This window comes from Astatotilapia calliptera, chromosome 22 (assembly GCF_900246225.1).
Source record: "Astatotilapia calliptera chromosome 22, fAstCal1.2, whole genome shotgun sequence".
In the NCBI taxonomy this organism is placed as follows: Eukaryota; Metazoa; Chordata; class Actinopteri; order Cichliformes; family Cichlidae; genus Astatotilapia; species Astatotilapia calliptera.
This window is the reverse complement of record NC_039322.1, coordinates 18,548,269-18,570,481: the sequence shown is the minus strand read 5'-3', so window position 1 is coordinate 18,570,481 and position 22,213 is coordinate 18,548,269. Positions and strand designations below refer to the sequence as shown.

At 41.0% G+C, this 22,213-nt stretch overlaps 1 protein-coding gene across 5 annotated transcripts; it reads right to left on the bottom strand.

Moving 5' to 3' along the window:
• Positions 1-1,800: 1,800 nt before the first annotated feature.
• Positions 1,801-21,537, bottom strand: hycc1 (hyccin PI4KA lipid kinase complex subunit 1). 5 transcript variants are annotated; one of them, XM_026155522.1, is made up of 12 exons: positions 21,333-21,537; positions 11,858-11,939; positions 11,098-11,199; positions 10,536-10,715; positions 9,621-9,701; positions 9,426-9,541; positions 8,679-8,774; positions 7,904-8,020; positions 7,465-7,552; positions 5,164-5,326; positions 3,750-4,090; positions 2,409-2,470 (listed from the first exon to the last, which is right to left on the bottom strand). In XM_026155522.1, exons 2-11 carry the CDS (start codon positions 11,906-11,908, stop codon positions 3,795-3,797), a joined length of 1,290 nt encoding a protein of 429 aa, XP_026011307.1. In that variant the 5' UTR covers positions 11,909-11,939; positions 21,333-21,537; the 3' UTR covers positions 2,409-2,470; positions 3,750-3,794. The 5 variants fall into 5 exon arrangements, with proteins under 5 accessions (XP_026011302.1, XP_026011304.1, XP_026011303.1 ...); XM_026155521.1 differs by having other exon boundaries at positions 3,750-4,093; positions 21,333-21,536; XM_026155517.1 differs by lacking the exon at positions 3,750-4,090 and having other exon boundaries at positions 1,801-2,470; positions 21,333-21,533.
• Positions 21,538-22,213: the final 676 nt, after the last annotated feature.

Here is a 22,213-nt window from a genome sequence, read left to right as displayed (position 1 = left end):
CAGCATTGTGTTGTGTCTTTTTCTATTCAGGTGTGTTTCCACTGCACTGGCAGTGTGTTTGGGGTCATCAGTATCTACTGATTTTCAGTCCAGTTCTTGTGTACCTCAGCATGCCTTCTCCCTGCATGGCTAGAGAGCTACTGCTCAAGATGACTTTAAAAATAAGAAGTGAGGGGTGACTCCAGACTTGTCACAGTCCTGTATGTGCATGCTTTATATAAAAACTTGAAAGGGTTTCAGGTGACTTTAGTGTGATGTTTAGTGATGAGCAGAAAAAACAAACACAAGAGCAGAAAAGTGAAATATAGAAACACTTTATTCCCAGAAGTTGTAGCAGTGAGTTATTTTCAGACGTAGAAAGGCCAATATAACTGGTCTTGAGTACAACAGTATGATGTACAACAACAGCTTACCCGTTCACATTCTGTTAAACCACACACAGAAAAACATGATTATTGTCCCACCACGCTACAGACACACAGCTCTAGTATACAGACAACAGACTACAAGTTTGCTTGGGGGTCGAGCAGCATGAACGCTTGATTTAAGACATCAAAATTAGCTGATGGTTGGAGTTTTTATTTGTTTGCTGGTACAAGAGAATATCACCATGTCTTGTGCAGTGATGAACGACAAGAGGAGACACAGGAAACACGTCACTAAAGCACTACAAACAGCTGGAATGGTGAGTGGATCACAGGACGGGAAAGATGCCCTGTTGCTTCAGACGATCTTCCACATTTAAGGTAGAGTCAGTGGAACTTCACTGTGAAGTACCAAATTCTTTAATCACTTTGTTGCTCTTTTTTTAAAGGTTCCAAAGCATTTTTCTCTTACAGGGAAAGACTATGTTTGAGAGTCAAAACTTTCTCATGAATAAGAAAATACCAGCGCTGAAAAAACACAACTCATTTGTTCTTCCATGTGCAAAATTTAATACTTAAATCACACACGCACGCACACACAGCCATCATCCATTAAAAACCCAAATCCTCTTTGTCTTCGTTTTAAATTTTTGCCATCAAATACACAGCAGTTCAGGAAGGAGCGAGGGGGGGGGGGGGGTTGGTGGGGTAGGGGTAATATTGCTTCTCCATCTTTAATGAGAATACTGTGTGATTGTAAACATAAAGACCAGATTCTTATCATACTGGTTGATTTTTAATGTTTTAGTTGTAGGTTTTTTGTTTCTCTTTAGGACGAATAAAGCACAGGCATAACTTCTGATAAGTGCCAACAGAAGGAAGATTCAGTAAACAGCCCAAAATATTAAAAAAAAAAACCAAAAAAAAAAAAAAACCCACTGAATAGAACAGTTTTGTATTGCTATGGGAAGGAATCCATTATTATAATCATTATTTTTTTTTATAAAAGTAGTAGAAACAGTGTTCCAACTAGGAGAATCAACTATTTCACTTCATCAATCAGCAGCCTTTTTATCTAAAAACAGTTGTACGTACAGATAAAGTCAACGCACACACACTCACTCACAAACATGCTCGCGCACTCAACATGTGCCCTTTAACAAACCTGGGCGGTAAGGATGGATGTATGGAAAAGCCATGCAGAGGGCAACAAATACAGATTAGATCACTTTTGAAGTACTTTTCCACATAGTTTCTTAGTGATTTTGAATTTTAAGCACGCTCGTTTACAACCACAGTTATGTCCAGGTCATGAGCGCACTGCTAAAAGTCAGACAAAGCTGTAAGCGGCGTCCTCGTGCCTCTGACTGCGCTCGGCATTTCACAGCACAGAGTTAAAGACACCGGGGGGGTGGGGGGGGGGGGGGTGGGGGGGGGTGGGGGAGATAATAAAAAAAAAATGGAGTGACAAGGGGGAAACAGCTGGAGTGTTTCTTTTGCAGTCAACTGCAGTTAGCATGGCTTGGAGTTCCAGGTCACAGGTATGGGGTCACAGGATCAGAGACGAGTCAAGAGTCACACTTGAGTTCAAAGGTCAGAGCCGAGATGAACGCTAATGCTGGGGGAGCGCTGTGTGTGATTTGGCGCTGGACTCAAGTACGCCAAGCCTTCCTCCTGCAGGCTGCAGGAGTAGCGGCCGGCTTCGGAGGTGGTGTGGTTGCTTGAGGGAGGGGCATTGCCGCTGGCCACGTGCTCAAAGGAGCGTGAGAAAACGGCGCTGGCGGTGCGCGTCAGGCTGGTGAGGGCTCCCGCTTTGGGAACCGATTGGCTGGAAGTGAGCGTTAGCCGCTTAACAGACAGCTCTGCGTTCTCGCTGGCGGCCCGGCCTGGCATCAGAGGGCCCGCCTCCTTGTCCTTGTCCTTGCTGGTCCGCCCGCCAAGCCGACACTTCTTCATGGCTTTGGCCCCCAGGTTCAATGTTGTGACACTGTTGCTGATAGTGATGGTGGGTGGGGTCATGTCAGGCCCCGCGCCACCTGGCCAAACCCCTTCATCCACCTCCGAAATATCCATCAGCTCATCCGGGGAACCCAGATCCACTGCGTCTGTGAGATAGACAAGGGGAGAGGAAACAAGAGAAACATGAGAAAACGGCACACGTGTCAAAAGTGAAGAACCTCATCTGTCATCCAGTCTAATCCATTCAATCCTTTAGAGGCTTGTTTGAATTTTGCGCAATATCATGCTGCTGGATGACAGAGGAGGTCCATCACTGTCCAGCAGGTGGCGACCTCACACTGCAATCTTTCACCACCTGACCAGAAACAGTAAGTCAGGGTACAGTACACAGGTTGAGAGACCCAGCAGCTCTGTGAGACAACGGTCAGTAATTTAGTGGCAGAGGAGTGCATGTTTGATCCCAAAAGCAGGAAAGGACAGCATCTAAGAGCAAAACCTATGAAAGACCATGAAGGGAAAGTAAGGGAAGCAAACCAAGGCACACCCTAAATATTTTTTCTCTCTTCACTAACTCTAAATACACAAGAAAACTTTTCCTGTTTTCTTGAATTCATGCATCCACAACTGTGTGTGAGCTTCCAACCACCTTCACAAACACACATTTCTAATCTGATGCTACCACTGTGACACAAACACCAGAACAGCTGAAAAACAGATAAGCAGGTCTTGTTACACTTACTTTCGTGCTCAGATTTAACCTCTTCAAAACAAATATGCACTCATTGGATTCTAAATTTAAATATGGCGAAAGCACATAATTCAAGACCAACGTATCGTTTCTCAGTTCCTACCTACCAGTCAGAAGGAAGTAATCTGTGACCAGGTGCAACCTGGGGTAATGTGTCGAGGCAAACAGACCAAGAAGGTCTCTGATAACTGCGGCGAAAACACAGGAGTTTCCTCGATATGCTAACAAAGATATCTAGGTCTTTTTATTCAAGGTCATCATGACTTAACAGTGAGTATAGGCTTTTGGGGTGACCTTCACTGATCAGGAAAGTCTCATTTTAACACCGTTACTATTCCCCTCTCTGATTAATGCTCTGCTTTTAATGTCATCAACTCGCTCATCATAAGCACATGTCATTCCTTTGACTTTAATGCATTTTTTATTAGGTTATCGATCTGTTATTCAGTGGCATCTTAAATAATTCATTTGCCCTTTAGAAATTCCAGCAGGAGATCTTTATGAAGAAGCTTTAGCCACAAAGGAGAGAGTAAAAATGAATGATGCTTAATAGACAGATGAGAGGAGCAGCACAGTGAGAGGAGGGTAGAACCCAACGCAAACAGGTACAAAGGGGGGGGAAAAGAAAAAAAAAAGATCATGCAGCTTTTTTAGACCACGACCCCACAATTGGTTACCTAGGTTACCCCATGAGTGGGGCAAGGGGAAGGAGGGGTAGGACCTTAGTACTGGTTCCTCCCTGTGGAGGCTGACCCAGACCCCTCATTCTCCACCATTCGCCTCACAGACTTCTGCCTCCTGACCTCCAGACGTATGCTGGAGTCATGACCTCGGGGGTCCATGCTGACCTCAGAGGTGGCACCCATCATGTCGCCGTCTGCCGGGGAACGGCCATCGGGGCGTGGCCGCAGGGAGTCCCCGTTGGGCATTCGATCACCGCTCACGCCCGTTACATTGATCTCTGGGATGGCCACGCCCCCCACCGCAGCTTCACCGTCTACACACACCTCCTGGTTCTCTGCTGGTGGGTGGGTGCATGGACGGGGTAGTGAAACAATACACAAACATATAGACACACGCACGCACATGCACATTTCATGCAGAGGTACATGAAAAACAAAAAAGGTTGCAAAAAAAAAAAAAAAAAAAAAAGATCACAGACAACAGAAAAAACACAGAGACAAACAGGTAATCAATGTAATGGCAGAAAAATAAAAATAAAAAACAAATCATAGTGATCAGAACATAACACATGGTCAACGTACATGCTAAATGGGAGTGAATACGAACACAGCACTCAAATGAAATAATACTGTTCATAGATCACTGTGCATCCTCGCAAATAAATGAATACTTAATACCGTTTTCCTCCATCTGCTATATAAAAACACTCACAAAAGTACGATCTGTGACAGAAAAAGCAGGCGTTAGACTCAATGTGAAACCTACTTATTAAACTAGCTCAAGGCTGTAATTTACCCAGACGTAGCTACACTGGGAAAAGAGAACAGCCCTCTCCTAATTCTGCACCACAAAGAGGCTGCCATCATTTACTCTAGAGGGTAATGGAAGTCTGATTCATTTGTTCTGTGGTCATTATAATATTAATAAAAGTCTTCGGCACAAGGCTGAAACTGCACAAAAGATAAGCACACACAAATTTTCCACCAGTATCCTACTTTAAAAACACTACCTGCACTCTGTCTGATCTGATTTATGTGGCATGCTGAATCTGTCTGCCTGGCAGGCTGTTCTGTCCCTGTGCTGCCAGCATCTCAAGAGTATTCTCAGAAATCAGACAGGAAGCAGTGGTTTTCAATGAGCAGATTCTAAGACGGAGAGGGACGGCACTAGTTAGAAAGCTGAGGATGGGCAATCTATGATATTGAGGGGCTCCATGAGGGATGACAACAACACGTCGACTGTCACACAGTGAAAAAGGGGAAAGCGCATGATGAGATCTAAACCTCTTGCTCTCTCCTTTGGTGTTAAATTCATTTGTTGGTTTTACCTTTTTCTTTTAAAACATGAGAGAAGCGTGTAGGAACTCTTGTTTGGCAAGTTTGCGTTAGGCCTGTGTATGCGTCTCACCATGTCTCTTCCAGCGGTGTCCCCTGATCGAGAGGGAGGTAACAGCGTTGCGGGAGATCCTCGAGGAGGTAGGTGTGATCTCCACCTGAATACTCCGCGCACCCTCCTTATTGTTGCTTTTCAGTGCTGCACTGTGCAGTGATGACTTAATGGCGTTACCCACCTGGAGATAACAAGAATCACACATTTACTGCTTCACAGTTCAGTCTATTACTCTGTAACACATTTTAGGAGAAAGACATTGAGCCTTAGATCATGGGGGTTCTCAAAGTTCTGATGACTGAGTGCATAGTTCAAGAAGCCAGCACACAGATGAAGGCCACACTGAAATTATGCACCCATCAAGATGGAAAAATAACCCAAAAACCAATAATTTTATTATAGATTTTAAATTTAAATTTAATTATAGTTCAATTGATTCCAATTCTGCCAGAAAGCTTCCTTAGCTGCACAGCAGATGTCGTTATATTATTACAATCATCTAACAATGTAATAAAGTTCATAGACAAACTACAGCCTGTTGTCTATGTTTGCTCTTTTAGGTTTCAAAGTTCAAGTTTTATTTTTAGGTAATGTTTAAAATTTCTGGGTTTAAAGAGAGTTATGGTTTATGAAGGCAATGGTAAATTTATGTCCCAGGTCATGGTTAACCATTAGTCAGACACCTGTTACACTTAACACCAGCTGTATTCAGACATTTTTTTATATTTAAAAAAAAAAAAAAAAGGATTTATGCCCCAACATCTTTACACACACTAATCTTAGTATGAAGTGAACTGAGACTGATGGAAGAATACAGCAGTCTCATGTTGCATTCAGGCTCAGGTGGCATAAAACTCTGAAGCAGCTTTACTACAACTAACTGTTATCGAAAGCTAGTGCGAATTTGCATTAGTGCAAAAATAACATAAGCAGAATTTTTACCATTTTAAAAGTGTTTACTATAATTATGTTTTTATGCAAGATCAAGTGCCGAGGATTTACTGTGCACTGCCAAATTTAGAGTTTTTAAGCTAAGTTACAAAGCTGTCGATATTATAAGTGTATGCCATTTTACAGCTCCAAAAATTACAGAAAGTTTCTACTTTCATTTCCATATCTTTTTTCCCTTATTGGGAACAACAACCAAAAACCAAAAAAATAAAACAGTACCAATGTATAGCAAGCACAACTTAGGATGTATACACACCGAGCCTTCAATTGGGCTGATAGCTGATGTTGATACTAACTTATTCTACTTAACATAATAATAATAGTAATAATAATGATAATAATAATAATAATAAATCAGTTTTAAGTATTTCACTTAGCCAACAAAAACCTGATGTGAAACAGGAGAAGCTCTGCTCCTGGTGACCAATATCAGCCAACATATGATATTCAGACACTATGTCAGAGCATCCCTGCTTCAACCACATTAGAAAATTGACCCCATCAACCAAGCACAGGATGGACATGAAGTACACGCTGATGTTCTGTCAAGTGGCTAATCCAACAACATCTCATCAATAATTTCACTTGCACATAGTAGACATGCAGGAATTAAGTAACGGAAGAAGCAAAATAAAAAGAAGGAAAACAAAGACTTGTGTGTCACACTGAAATGGATTTCACAAGTCTTTATACAATAATCTTTGTTCCTAGTGCTCCTCACGGGGCACTTGCACTAATAATCTCCTAACAGCCGAGCACGTAACACACGGCAGAAAGACTCATAATCACAACACAACATGTCTTTTGTCTGTGAGGCTTCGGCACACTGGTCTCATGAGGGACACGCCACCACGGCACGCTAAGCTAGCAGCCACCTGGTGTATTCCACTTGCAACACAGAAACCGACAACACAAAATTGACATTTTAAACTTTCCACAGTATCACATGTGCAACTCCTTTACACGGGAAAAAAATAAAATAAACCATCACCACTGTTACTAATATGAGTGTAAATGCTGTTTGTTTTGATTGTTGTGAAGGAGCACACCTTGAACTGTGTAGTAATACTGTAAGTGCGGGTTCAATCCTCTACTCCCTGGGCCGCAAGGATTATAGCTTAACGGAGCAGAGTGGAAAGCATGTAAATAATCTCGTGGGATTACACTCTGCTTGCACTCTGACTGACACACACACACACACACACACACACACCAAGACAATGCCGTATACTGTGCCGTGCATGAAACAAAACCAGAAGCCAGCATGTGCACAACCATCACATGCTCTCCCCTCTCTCTTACACTTAAAGACACAGACACACACTTAGAGGAGGTGTGATAGTGGCAGAAAAATATCATTGCACCCACCAACAGGGCTTCGGGGAACAACTCTAGCTGGGCTCGATACAGAACGTCATCCAGTGCTTTGGATCCCAGGTCAACTTCACCATTACACCTACACAGGAGCAGAAATGTGCGCACACATGCGCACACGCACACACACACACAGTTTGTTAGTCTAAAACAGATTAAGGGATTATTGTTATTATCATTTTATTTTAATCTGACATGCTGAAATAAGTACAATTTAAAGAAATTAGCTGAGACAACAGAAAAGATTGTAATTACGTTTTCACATCACTTATAAAATGTAAGCTTGGAACATAAACTGTCTGCACTAATTATCTTAACGAGTATCAGGAGCTTCCTGTACCCAATCTCTGTGGAATCTTTTTAACAACGCAACTTTGACATTGTGACGCCATGAGAACTTTCACTGTGTGCTGCCGTGTGCGTTTGTACTCACAAGGCGTAGTGGATCCCTGTGATGAGCTGAACCAGGAACTCTGATGTGACTGTGAGCCGTGCGTTAATGCCTTTGTACCGCCGCATCTGTTGCCGTGGGTAACCACAAATACACACCCTGGTAGATAACCAATAAAAACACATTAGAGAGGTTTAGATGAGTAAGAATGGAAGCAGAGAAACCACTCCAGTGGGCCACTTAGCTGCAGCACCATTAAAGCCATTTACTTAACTGTGTGGCGAGCTGAGCTGATGTGAAACTCACCAAGCAAGATTCTAAGTTAAACCACACCCACACCCCCACACACCATGCATCTAACAAGCTTCAGAGGAGTCAAAAAGCATGAGGTAACACCTGTACCGTATATTAGAAGCTTTATGCATTGTACAGCGCTGCTAACACAGCAAACAGTTAGGCAGAAATCGAGGCCGATGACTTCTCTTTAGCTCAGCAGACCAATGCTCAGATTACTGAGCTGGGATGTGTGTACACTGCAGCTCTTTGCCAAATAGCGATATCTTGGCTCTCTCTGGCAGCAAAGTCTATAAGAGGATCAGATAAGCAGCAACTTGCAAACGTGTGTGTATGTGTGTGCGCGCGTGTGCGCGCGCATGCGTGTGTGGGTGTGTGTTTGTAAGTTGCCTCCATAAAATATTACCTAGAACTTCAGCAACACAAGCTATAAAGTTGGAAAGCAGTTTGTGTGCGTCTGACCCAGCTGTAGTGACCCACAAATGCTAATGCTCGTGGGCGTGTGTGTGTTTATATATTTTACCTGGAGCTGAGCTGGCAGAGGGACTGCAGGGAGGTGGAGGACATGTAGCTGAGAGCGGCGTTGTAGCAAAGCAGGAGGAAGGTCAGCACCTCAAATCTCAATAACACAAACAAACCCTTGAAATGGCACGTTACGCAAGACACACCAAAATCTTAAAACCTGAAATTCCATCTGTACAGGATATGATAGGATTAGGATAACAAGAACCAAAACATTCATAATATTTGTGTGGGATCTTTAAATGCACCACTTTTTTGTCTAATAAGAATTCTCCTACTGGAAAACAAGCGATTTGTTAAAATTAAAAATGGTTAAGGCAGAGGACGTTCAGTTCAGGCCAACATGGCCGCCAGTCTTTCATCTCAGTTAGAATAATTTAAGAAACCCTAATGGCAATATAACAAGTTTAAATGTAACAAGGCAGAGACAACTGCCACAGGCCACAGCTGAAGCTACCCTAAAATAAAAACCATGGCAGCAGCTTAATTCCCCATCAGTACACAAGTCATCATGAATCTGTTTTAGCCAGTTTGTTATTAAAGGTAATATGTCCTTTTTAGGCTATAATACAAAGCATGCATTCACAAATGAATAAGTAAAAGTACCTTTTTTGATCAGATTTTCCATCTTCCTTTATGTGCATTCTTATTTTGTTAATTAGCTGGTGTTTGCTGCCACTTTGAAAACGAACAGACTGACATCCTGCTACAGGTAAAGCACATTTTAAAACCAGCATGACTGTCTTACCTGTTCTGTGCTGTGAAGGTTTCTCTCTGGAGGTGAGGCCCGCTGTACACCACTCTGCTCAGCCCATGGTTAGCTAAAGCTCCTTCGGTAAGGGCCATGGAGCCAATAGTTGAAGGCTAGAGGTGGATACAGTTTATGTAAGTACATTTCTGCAGAAACAACCCTGGCACAACTTTGAATGAAGGATACACTCACCTCATGGTAAACTGAGGGTTTGGAGAGGGAAGGGACGGTAAAAGATAACACCTTACTCTGTCCATCCTTATCAACTATTTCCTGTAAAAGAGAAAGACAGGAAGAGGGAAAACTTATGTGGGCGAAAGCAAAAATAAAAAAGCCCTTTTTCCATCTGCGTCTGCCCTCAAACCTCTAAAGAGCGTGTGCTGATCTCTTCGAGCACAGTCATCCGTCATGTGTGGGTGGCTGTGTATAAACCTGAGGGTCTCATTTCCCTACTGACACTTTGTTGGTGTGCACTCATATGTATGCATGCGTGCTCACACAGGCACAAACCGCGGGGTTTTGGTGCCCCTCTATGTGCATGTTAATGTCAAACAGATTAATGGGAACCAGCCAGTATGTTGAGTGACAGCTGACCTATTCTGGTATTCAGAGAGGAAGTGAGGAGACAGTGGACTTTGCTGATAGATCACTCGGAGCTGAAAAGGATGAAATACAACTCAAACTTTAATCACTTCTAATACTCCCATCTATCTGCAAATGAAAAAAGGCATTTGCAAGGTGCTGTCCATCAGTGTATATGTGCAAAGTCACTGTTTCCACCACTCCTCCCCCGTATTTCCTGTCACGGCTGTCTAACATGGCAGAAAGGGCAGAAAGTAATCTTTCAAAACTCATGACGCAGATCCCTGAAATAGTTGAGCAGTTAAGTCCTCTTTGTTGGCAAATTGCATGATAATTTCCACTTGGTAAGGATCAAGGACTTTTCTAGTGTTTTTCCTTACTGTGCACTTAAAACACTAGATACATTTTATTGCCGTCAACCAGAGCAGCTCACCTCTAGTAAAAAATAAATAAAACCGATCACCAGTGAGCTTCATCTCTGCAACTAGAAAACAACTGCAACAAGTGCTTCACCCTCTCCCTCACCAGGTTGTAAATGCCTAGCAGCAGGGCCTCGATGCAGCCGGAGGTGTGGGGGTCTCTGGCTGCGCTGACGGACAGGAGGCTCCACAGGAGCTCTGGCAGGAACTGTAGCGTGAAACGCTGCAGCTGCGGCTCACCGCTCCGGTAAAACTCAAACAACTGGTGACACACTGGCTCTAGTAACTGCATGGGACACATATCCAAAAGAGAAAAAACACATGGCATACAATTAGGCCACAACATTTAAAATAAAAAACAAAGTAAAAATCACGAGACAAGAACTGCCAACTCATTTGCAACAAATTTTGCAACTAGCATCTACGGTTCAACGATAAGATCAGGGTATAAACACAGCACTGCTTGAGGGACGCAGTGTGTTTGCAAATCTGACACATCCATAAACACAAGATTATCAAGCCTGAGCAAAAATATAACAATAACAAAAACAAAGCAGGTAAATGGTCGGACTGAACACATGACTAAATACTAAGTACTGGTTAAAGGTTGGGTGGTCAAACTTTTACAATCTAATTTTCAAGTTAATAAAAGATTTATATCTACATACGTCACTGTAGTTCTCTCTGATGACCTTGTAAAGTGCAGGGACCAGGGCACCTTTGTCTTTTAGTGAGGCAGCATAGGTGGAGACGGCACTGTCAGGAAGGGTCTGAAACACATATGTAACCAGCTGAAGTTTAACATGCTACACATTTAGGTCTTACAGCATTTCAGTTTGAAAAGCAAACACTGAAAAGACAAACACAAATTCATATTATTTACACTGATTTGCAAAAAAAAGAAAATATATATATCATTGCTTTTTTTATTTTTATTAATAAAATCTGCCATTTAGCAGCAAAGCAGACTGATAGTCTGGTTTTGCTGCTTCTGAAATGACGTTTTAATAGCAGTGAAATCCTGCAGAGACCCTGACAGCTTCTTTAACCACAATCACTGTCTGTCACACTGAGCTGGTTATATTAGGCCAACTTTACAGACATGACAGCAGATTGGTCCTCACACATTCACACAGGAGAGAAAAAAAAAAAAAAAAAAAAAAAATCTCATCTGCTCCTTCATTAATATTCGTCACTAAGCCGCAGCTCTAGTACTGGTCACCTAACAGCAAATGCTCATATTTGAGTAGGAGCGTGCAATTTTCTGGTAGCGAAGCACTTCAAAGTGTGTTTGTTTATGTGTGAAATAAATCCTGTCAATAATAAGAAGCAGAGTATGTACTGTATACAGATCACAGGTAAATGACTTTTTTAGTATTTTTTTCCCCTGCCCAAACAAACACTTTCATACAGAAAATGAAGCTTTACCTTAAATTCTGACAGCCATTCCTCCACCACTCCTTGGTCCATAGCCAACATGTTCCTTCATCTGCAGTGGAGTTACCTCTACCTAAAAAAAATAAAAGAAAATAAAATAAAAAGGAAAAAGAAACCCTGATTAAAACAAAAACAAACAAAAACACACACTCTGCATAATAAATGTTAACATTTATGACCGCAAATATACAGAACACATACAAACAGTCCACACTTGAACAAAGCTCCACTAAATCTATCAGCCTTCTTTTTTATTTTTGGTAACTTTCAGAAAAAAAAAGAAAAAAAAAAAAGAAAAATTCTGTTACACATCAAACAGTAAGTCTCTCCTTCCCGCTCACTGCTCTCCAGATGCACACCTCTGCAGGCGCCGCCTTCTCAACTTAGGCTTACAAATCGAAAAAAATAAATAAATAAAAATCATAAATCACCCACACAGAGAAACCTGGCTGGCTTCTCTTTTCAAGCACTGACGAGAATAAGAAATATGGCATGGCTGAATGCAGATACTTGCTGAACAGGCGCTACAGAAGGAAAAACTCAATTTTAACAATGACCATTAATGTGATGGAAATCCCTGCAGCAGTTTTCTAATGAACCAATAGTGAGAGTCTGCCTAACACCATCCTCTTTAGAGGCATCTGCATAAATCACATTTAAATATTTACTTCTTAAATGTCACATTTTTTTTGTATCACTGGAGCAACACATATGTACATGTTGACGACCCCTTAACCAAATCTACAGTGTGACTATCACTGTAAGACCATGGCAGGCCAGATACCACCTCTGTGCCTCTCTGATGAATCCTGTGTTTTCAGTGAATGGTGCCTGTGTTGTGTGCGCACTCTGAGACTGCAAGTACAAGGCTAAATTGACTGTTGAATGCAGACTCAAATTCCATGTTTGGTATGTCTGGTGAAAGAGGCTGAGGAAAAAGAAAAACAGGGAAGGAAAGAGTCCTTTTATGCTCATACCCGTCACACAGAAAAATGTGCTAAAATTTGGTGCAGGGAAGATGGCATATTTTCAATTTAACACTACTCCAATGTTTCACTTCTTAGATTAAAAGATACACAAGCGGTTATTAAAAATGTCTTTACTTTCACCTCAGGTAGAAGGCTGGCTTTGAAAGGTAACATTACGCAACATATTCTGTTAAAGAAAATACTCTTTAAAATAAATACAAAACCCACATTCTATAGATTATTGGACAGATATTAATCAGAAAATCTCCCAACAAGCACAAATAGCATAAAATGGTAATTTAAAAAAAAATAGTTATTTGATTTTTGTGCCTTCCTTTCCCTGTCCCTCTTTTACCCATCCACTTATCCTCCCACACATCATTTCTCTTTCCTCATGCTCTCTGCCTCCAGATGCCTTTTTCATCCATTCAAATGCTTCTTTTTGTATTACTTCAGTGCTTGGTCCCTTCATGGCAGCCAGGTGTCTATTTATGGACTCCACCAATGACAGGAATGACGAGGGGGGAGGGGAGCCAGTGACTCATAAAATGTGGAAGGATTATAACGCAGAATAGCCTCCATTTACAGAAATTAGTCCTTTGTGGTAGCCTGTTGTTCTGCTCTTTAACACTGATGAGGACAACGAGGACAGCCAGCATATGCTGTTTAATGGCAGACTAACTTGAGTAACAAAATAAAGAGTGTGATTACACTGAGGATGAGTCAGACTTGTCAGAGGACTTCTTCCTCCTCCTACAGAATCACTTTTAACCCAACTACTGTGTCCACACTGGCGTCTGGGGCATGTCATCTGCATCATATGGCTCCAGAAAAAGACACGTGAAAGCTACAATCACCAGCTGCCAGCCTTGCCGCCTATCTATGTGATATATTTGCCTTCAATCCCAGCAGCAGGAAGAAACTGCAGTGACAAAGTTTGATGCATGGTCAGTAACAAGATACACAGAAAGAATAATAATGTAGAGACAATGGAAAAGGGTTAAGAGTCAAATCAGCTCAACATTGAAGGATACACGCAATTAAGTAATACTAAGAGGAAGAAGTCAGACCACCCTTAATATGCAGATTATTCTTGTCATTGAAACCACATCAATAAATATGTCTAATAACCAGTTAGAAATGGAGAACAGAGGCCATTTATAATTTCCAAAGAGCCAAATAAGGAAGTAGCCAGCTCAACTTACAAGTAGCCTTCGCAGAAACATGTGACAGAAACTGTTACAAAACAGGAGGCTGGAAAAAAACAAAACAAAACATGAATGAATAACATGTTCAAATCAACACTCAGGTCAATTTTTTTTCCAGTCAAATGACGCATCAGTCATACATTGTTAATCTTTTCAACTTTATGACTCACGTAGTTCAAGATAGGATCAGCATACCAAGGACTCATGGACGCGCCAGGTGAACATTGGCATCAGCCGATATCGGCCTTGTTGATCACCATTTTTCTGTTGCGTCTGTGTCATTTAACCAGTGTGATGAAGACGTGACAGGCTTTTAATTCAGTTATTTCATAAACTGTATATGAAAGACCTTTTCAAGCTCCCTTTGTCTGTTTTTTTTTTTTTTTTTTATTAAAACCCTGTGCTTTAAAATCCTCCCTGTGCTTCTCTCATCTTCATGCACAAACGTGAACATGGGTCATGTTCACAACATGGCTTATTATTTCTTGCCATTTTATAACAGTGATCCAGAAATCTACAGTACTGACCTATCAGTAGAGCAGGGCGATATGACCAAAAATATTTATCACGATATAATGAGATTGCCAGGAATACCAACATTTCACTAAATCAATCTGATATCATCATGCAAATAAATGGCGTCAAGATGGCAATTACATGCAATTTCTCTGATAATGTAACAATTAATTATGATAAATCATCAGAAATCAGACATATGTTGCTGTCTGCGTAGGCAGACATTGATATTTAACGATTACATTTGTGCTCAACAACCTTAATGTTCTATAGGAATACAATCAGAATGCAACCAGCTGACAGCCTGTTGCGTCAAGTCCCTTCAAGTTGTGCTCACTAACAAAGACTCATTCAGACTAATGACAACATGTTGGATATCCATCTGCATTTATACATTAGACAGCAATTATTTTCAAACCTTAAACAATCTCTCTGAGAGTGATTTTAGTCAATCCAAGTCAGACAGCAACTGTTTGCAGAAAGGTTGCCTCCTATCAGCCAAGCTACAATGACAAGAAAATTAAATATCACGATAGAATATGGGTAAAATGCACATGCGCAGTGCTTTTGTTTTGGTACGCACATGGTGGAAAAAGCATAGCGGCTACGGAGAATGAGAAGTGAAAAAGCGGATCAGTGAATGAAACGGATGAACCAGAATTGGTTTGTAAAAACGTGCAACTTCAGATACGTGGAACTGGTTTGGTTTTTGTCCGTCAGATAGCCACCAAAGCACATTTTTTTTGTAGAACATGCAAGTGGACCGTCGCTATTACCGTATTTTCCGGACTATACGGCACTCTTAAAAGCCTTTAATTTTCTCAAAAATTGACAGTGCACCTTATAATCTGGTGGGCTTTATGTATGAATTCTGTTTTGCTTACTGACCTCAAACCGATTTTATGTGGTACACAGCGCTCAGAAATCTGTCAAAAAATGTTTTAGTACAACTTTGGTAAGCTACAATGCTGCACCGCTTGATGGATTGTCGGAGCATTACGGCTACCATAGTCAAGAGCCTCACAGAGTAATACGTACTGCGCTTCAACATAATATAACCGTATTGTATGTGTATAAGGACTCCAAAATGGCACCTGTTAAGAGACATGCGTATGAAGCCGATTTTAAACACAAGGCTATCAGTCAGTCACGCAGTAGAACATGGGAAGAGAGCAGCTGTGAGAGAATTCAGCATTAATGAGTCAATGGTACAGAAGTGGAGGAAGCAAGAAGAATGAGTTGAGTAAAGGTAGACTTATCTGACTGCTTTATTTTGCTTAATGCGCCTTATAATCCCGTGCACCTTATGGTCCGAAAGATATGTATTTGACTTATTTATTTGGCACTGTGGAGTTTCATGTTGCAAAGCACCTCTTTTTAACTTTTGTGGATATTATACATCATAGGTGTCAAACTCTGGCCCGCGGGCCAAATTTGGCCCGCAGCCTAATTACATTTGGCCCGCGAAGCCATACCAAATTACTATTAGAGCTGGCCTACTGGTATTATACAGCTAATATATACATTGTTTAGTATTAAGCTTTGCTTGTTCCACATTCAGTTTTTCAGCAAAACTTGTTTGAGTCCATAAGAAGAGATTCATTCTTAAATCTGGAGGAAGATATTTTTCAATAAATATTAATTTTAGCCTGCGACCTTGTTCTAGTTTTGAATTTTGGCCCACTGTGTATTTGAGTTTGACACCCCTGTTATACATGGTTAGGCTCAGGATATGTCAGCCCATTTCCACTGGAAATGCCTTTTGGTTAAACTGTCAGCAAGGAATTTGTATTTGTACCATTACATTTTTATACAGCTTTAATGCACATAAAAACAGCTGCTTGTTTAAGTGAAAATAAATTAATGGGGGGTTTTTTTTGCACTAATAAAGTTGTGGAGTTGTAAAGTATTTTGTCTTGCATCAATTATATCATTATCGCAAATTTTCAAATATATATAGTGATAAATATTTTTGGCCATATTGCCCTGCCCTAGTTGCGATCATAAGTGGTAGTGGATGTGAAACGCTCATAAGCTCTGGGTAACCGTTTACTTAACACAAACTGCAACAGGTCAGAGAATATAGGGAAAAACAAAAACAAAGACAAGATTGTTTTTCTAGATGCAAAGAGGTTGCCATCTTATCTTTTGCTCATGTGACTCAGCTATTACCTTGCTCTGAATTAGGAGGTAGCTTTGTCAAGTTAAGTGTGTTGGCTTTTCAGCTGAGCTGACTTAATGCAACTTTGCTTGGCTAATGTTATCTCAGGATGGTTGGCATGAGATGGGTATTTTTAGAGTAATTTTATTTATTTTATAAAATATTGATATTTGATGTCCCTTTATTGATATAATATTGCAAAGCAACATATAATATTATGCTATAGCGACGCACACACACAGATATAATGATAACTCAATCTGAAACTACGTTAAAACCACAAGAGACAGAGATGCACACAGCAAATAATAACCTGTTTCAAAGACTTCTAGCCTCTATTAACAAACTGCAGGCAGACTCAATCATCTGGTGGAGGAAAATAGAAATGCAATTGTCTTGGGAGTACACTATTGAGCATAATTATGTCATTAAGCAGGTGTTTACCTTCCATCTAGGTCTGGCTAACTTGTTAGTGGTCTCTGTGTCATTACAGGCTCCCTAATCAAGACAGAAATCAATACAAACTGGAGGGAGCACCCTTGAACAAAAATGATGCAGTAGCTGATGAGTTTTCTCTGTGCAACTCAATCACGCTGACCAGTAAACACATGAATAAACCAGCGTCAAAGATAAGGCGGCAGAGCAGGCTTGACAAGCAACAGCAACAAATCGATGATGTGCTAAAGAAGTAGATGTGAGATAAAGGGAGAAGAGTTGCAGATGGGCAGTCCAGGAAGATAAATAGAGCAGAAATCAATGACTAAATTAAAAGCGGGATAGTGACATCTGTGATTTGGTATGAAAGAAATCTCAAGGGGTGAATAACTCAAGACAAGTGCGACACCAGGGTGCACTAGAAGCACATTCAGAGAGCAGACACCTCTGATCTAACATTAGTAATTTAAAATATTACTCTGTGACAACAATGCTCATTACAACATTACAATACTTTCTCACATGGAAATGTGGAGGCACAGCAATGGATTATTTGCAAACTGACTAACTAAAAATAATATACCCAGTGAAAGTTTTCTCACTAAGCTTCATAAGAAACAGCTAGATTTTACTCAGTCATGCCAACTGCCAAACTTCCTTGGTGGGGGTTATAAAAGCAGAGATTTCATCAGGGGTCGATGTTTGTTGCCCCTGGCAACCTCTCAGCCTCTGAGAAACACATGAGATAAGGAAGGATACTGTCACACATACGGTACATACACAGCTATGTCCCTGTGACCTAGACGAGCTCAAGGAATATCCTACATGTTAAGTAGTTTAACCATAGAAATGCAAAAAGCTGACAGAGCCAGCTACATGGCAGAAAGCAGCAGAGGATGTGTCATGGATTGTACAAGTGTGCCTGTGCAAGTGTGTTTATTCAAAGTCTGGTTTGACAAAACCTGTTCCTGTGAGCTAGCAGAAGTTGACAGCTCATTCCCTGTGATTTTTACACCTACACTACTGTCTTGAACTAACAAACACACACACGGACACACACTGGGCTGCCAGTCTAAATGAGCTTATTTGTGACTCCTCCTTCCAAGGACTTCTTTCAAAACTTCTTAATAGCAATGAACTGGTCTGCATTGGTGCATCATATCTTTATTCTCTTCCCCCTCCTGCCCCCCCCCCTCTTTCTTAAATAGATAACTATCATATCTGATATCATATCTCACAGTACAATAATATTGAATGGATTGCATTGTTGTATTTTGTCATGTTTCTCAGGTCTTTGTCTGAATTTCTACGAACATTATTGCTAAGGATTGTCTTATTGCATTGGAGTCACACTGGGTTAAATATGTACACTTGGGTTTTAAGGGGTATTTATTATTTTCTTCTTTTTTTTGGGTTGTATGGAAGCCCCAAACGCAATTTCATTGTTCTTGACAATGACAATAAATAAATAAATAAATAAATAGATAAATAAATAAATAAATAAAACAAAGGCTTTGAGTTTACATTTCTAATCCTTGCTGTGAGCTTGATGATCTTACAGCGTTGATGCACAACACCTGAGGCAGACATACAATAGCCCAGTATTTCCTTCACATGGTTTCATACAAAAGCCACATTTAAAAGAAAAGGAACACACACACACACACACAATACCTGTCTGGGAGAGCTGGAGCAGAGAGAGTGAGAGAGATGAAGCATGTCCAAGTGTGAGAATGAATTAGGCTGACACCCACACACGTGTATACATATCTGCCTGTTGATTACATCATTTCCCATTACACACATACTTCGGAATCGGAACCTCCTTTTTTTTTTTCTTTTTTTTTGGTGGAAGTTGTTTAGGCCAATGGGAGTGGACGTTTAAATGGAAGGGAGAAGAAAAGAGAATGACGAAGCGGGTGGTTTTAAGAGTGACTGAGCTGCCCCAGCTGCTTTTTCCTGTGGTACAGGGTTTAGTTACAGAAACTGCTGCTTAGCAAAACAATGAGAATCCTACTTACACTGCTACACCAAGGAAGAAAAGCTAAAGGAATGAAAGACAACTATAAAAATGAATGTAATAAAGTAAAATAAAACCTACAGTAGCAAATTACCCACACCTGACTTCAGATACACTTTAACTGTTATACTAAGCAACTAGTATCAAAAAGAGGAACTAAAAAACAAGAACAGAAACAGAAGTTATTAAGGAACTACTTTAATCTACACTGTGGTTTGTAAAAGCAAAGTTAAAGGCAGGGTTGTGCAACTGTGGTCAAAAAAGGGGAAGACAGGAAAGAGCCTCCATCATGCCCAGAGCTCACAGTTTGACCCCACCTCCCGCTAAGAGTAATTTACACCATTCAGAAGACTTTAACATTTTATTTTGACATCTCTCTTCAGTTTATATCACTTCTCTTTTACACTGTCTGTTGGCATCTTCTTTATTTGGACTACCTTAACTCTGTTGCATCACTGACTCCCACCTTGCTCTCCCCCTAAAGTCTTCTTCAATAGGAGGTTTCGTGTAGCTTTGGGGGAAAGGGGATAGGCGGAGGTCTGTTTTTCTGCTTCTATTTTCTTTCATCCATGCAAACATATAGCTAAGTAGAAATGACAACAGAGTGTGTGGTTTGTGTGTGGTTTTCACTGCTGAGGGAGAGAGAGAGAGACCCAACAGCGAGGAATCCTCTTATAGCAGCCTACGCTCTCCTCTCTTGCCTCTAAGCTAGTGATGTATCCCTCATCTTGCCCCTCCAATTCTCCATCCTCCCGCAGCAAGTGATTAAAATAAGGGTTTTGTTTTTCCTTCCATTTTTAACACTTCCTTTTCTTTCCCCACCACATGCTTTGTTTCAGCTCATCCTGTTACAGTTAGGCAACTCACTTGTAGCCTCCTGCATACAATTAGCTTGATTTTCAAGTGCTACATATAATGGCATTTATAAGTACAAAATACAGCTTAACCCATGCCATGCCTGTGTGTGCAAAAGATACAGAATAAAAAAAAATGGAAGAGACTGCAACAGTTTTCACCACTCAAATTGCCAGGAAATTTCATGAGCCCTCTGGCACAAACGACTGTCCATGATGCCAGATGACAGCAGAGCCTGCACGATCTTTCTGCTCCATGACCTGCTGTGCTTCATTGTCAAAAAGCATTAAGAGCCCTAAGACACTTGCAGCCATGGGTGCCACACATCAACAAGCCTAAACTTGTGTCTGCGCGCGCACACACACACACACACACACACACACTACACTGACAGGGCACCCAACCAACAAACCCTAGGCACAGCCTCCGCCTAAGGTCAAAGGTAAACACACACACACACATATGGTAAGCAAAGGACAACAACGAATTAAACGCTAAAACAAAAAACTGCCACAACAGCAGAAGCCTTTTTTTGCGAAGGTCACAGAGAAGTAAAACGAGCAGCTTTAAACTTCAAGTACTTCGAGCACGTACTCGCAAGGCTCTGTGGCTTCACACCAGCCCCCCCCCCCTATACAGGAAGCCCCAGAACAGGACGAGTGGTGTGGAGAAAAGCTGCATCACATGACAGCTATTAGAAAAATCCCAACAACGCATTATCCAATATGCCCGTCTGTGGTGGTTTCTCTTCCCCTGTCACGAACACAAATCACCTGAGGAATAACAAGTGCACACACCTGCTACCAAACAGGATAAAGACAGGTACAAAGTCTGCCTCCACGACTGATGGGACAGAAGCAAAATGGTAGCAAAGAATATGTCGTTACTATGATAAGTTGGAAAGCCCCCCCGCCTGCTGTGTCATATCATATTATTTAGTTGATTTAAGTAGGATCCTACCTGTTCCTGGGCGCTGCTAACCAGCTAGTCTCACACCCTCAATACTGGTTATACACCTTCTATTTTTTAAAAAACAAAACAAAAAAAACCCGAGAATTTCTGTCCCGGTGAACTGTTAGCGCAATGGAAAAATTACATTAGCTTTCTCCCGCCGTTCACTTCAGAGCATTTTTTAGCCCGTATGAGCCAGAGACCTAAAATTAATCCCGAGCCGTCACACTCTCTCTATATCGCCTTGCTGAATGACTTCGAGCTGTCACTACGGTTGCTTACAGATTAGCTAGTTAGCTGGCTCAGCTAAGGGGCGACTCTAGGCAAACTGAGGAAGTTGCTGTTTACTTACTGGCATGCTATCTGTCAGCTTCCTGCTATCACCGTCCTCCGTCGTTCCGCTAGGACGAGTAAACGGCTATCACTTCGCTACTCCATAAATCTCCTCAATAATTCAACAACATCACCTCCTTCCATCTTCATTACTTTCTCCACTCAGACTACCTTTTAGAGAAGAGGACGCGCTCTACACTGAATGCCAGGCTTCTCAGCCAATAAGAGAGAAGTATATAATCCAATTGCCGCACGCCCAACTAAACCATCCAATCAAATTAGACACGAGGACCGCAAGTTAATAATTTCCACGATCACGGTAGGTTGTCCCAGTCAGTCGCCGCTCTCTGACAGCCAAGTGATTTGTCAAATCTGCTATTAATGAAGATTTGTATGTATAAGAAAACATACAGTTTGCAGGATATTAATTATCGATTTTGATTATTTACTAAATATATGAATGTTAATGAGTAAACTATAAAAATATCCAGTTACCATTTTTAACCATTATATTTCACTAAAATTGGGTCCACGGCCTATATTCAAGATTTTGCTCTATTTGATCCTCGTTTTTTTTATTTGCCGAGTATTTTCATAAAAAAGGAAGTGTTGGTGTTGCTTCTCTTTTACATCACACTTTACACCTAATTAATCCAAAGCCAAAGACAGAAACACTGCTCCAAAACTGTCCCTCTCTGGTAAACAATAAATGACCATGTGACAATAGCCTTTAGAACAATGGATTTTTGGAAATTAATTATCAACATGGCATATGACCATGTGTTGGTGGGCTTTTAGGTTAATAACAGTGGGAAAGTTGCGGTTTTTAATCAGTTAATAGAAGTCTGTATATTGAAACAGTAAAACATCCCACGCACAATCACGACAAACCTCCAGTTT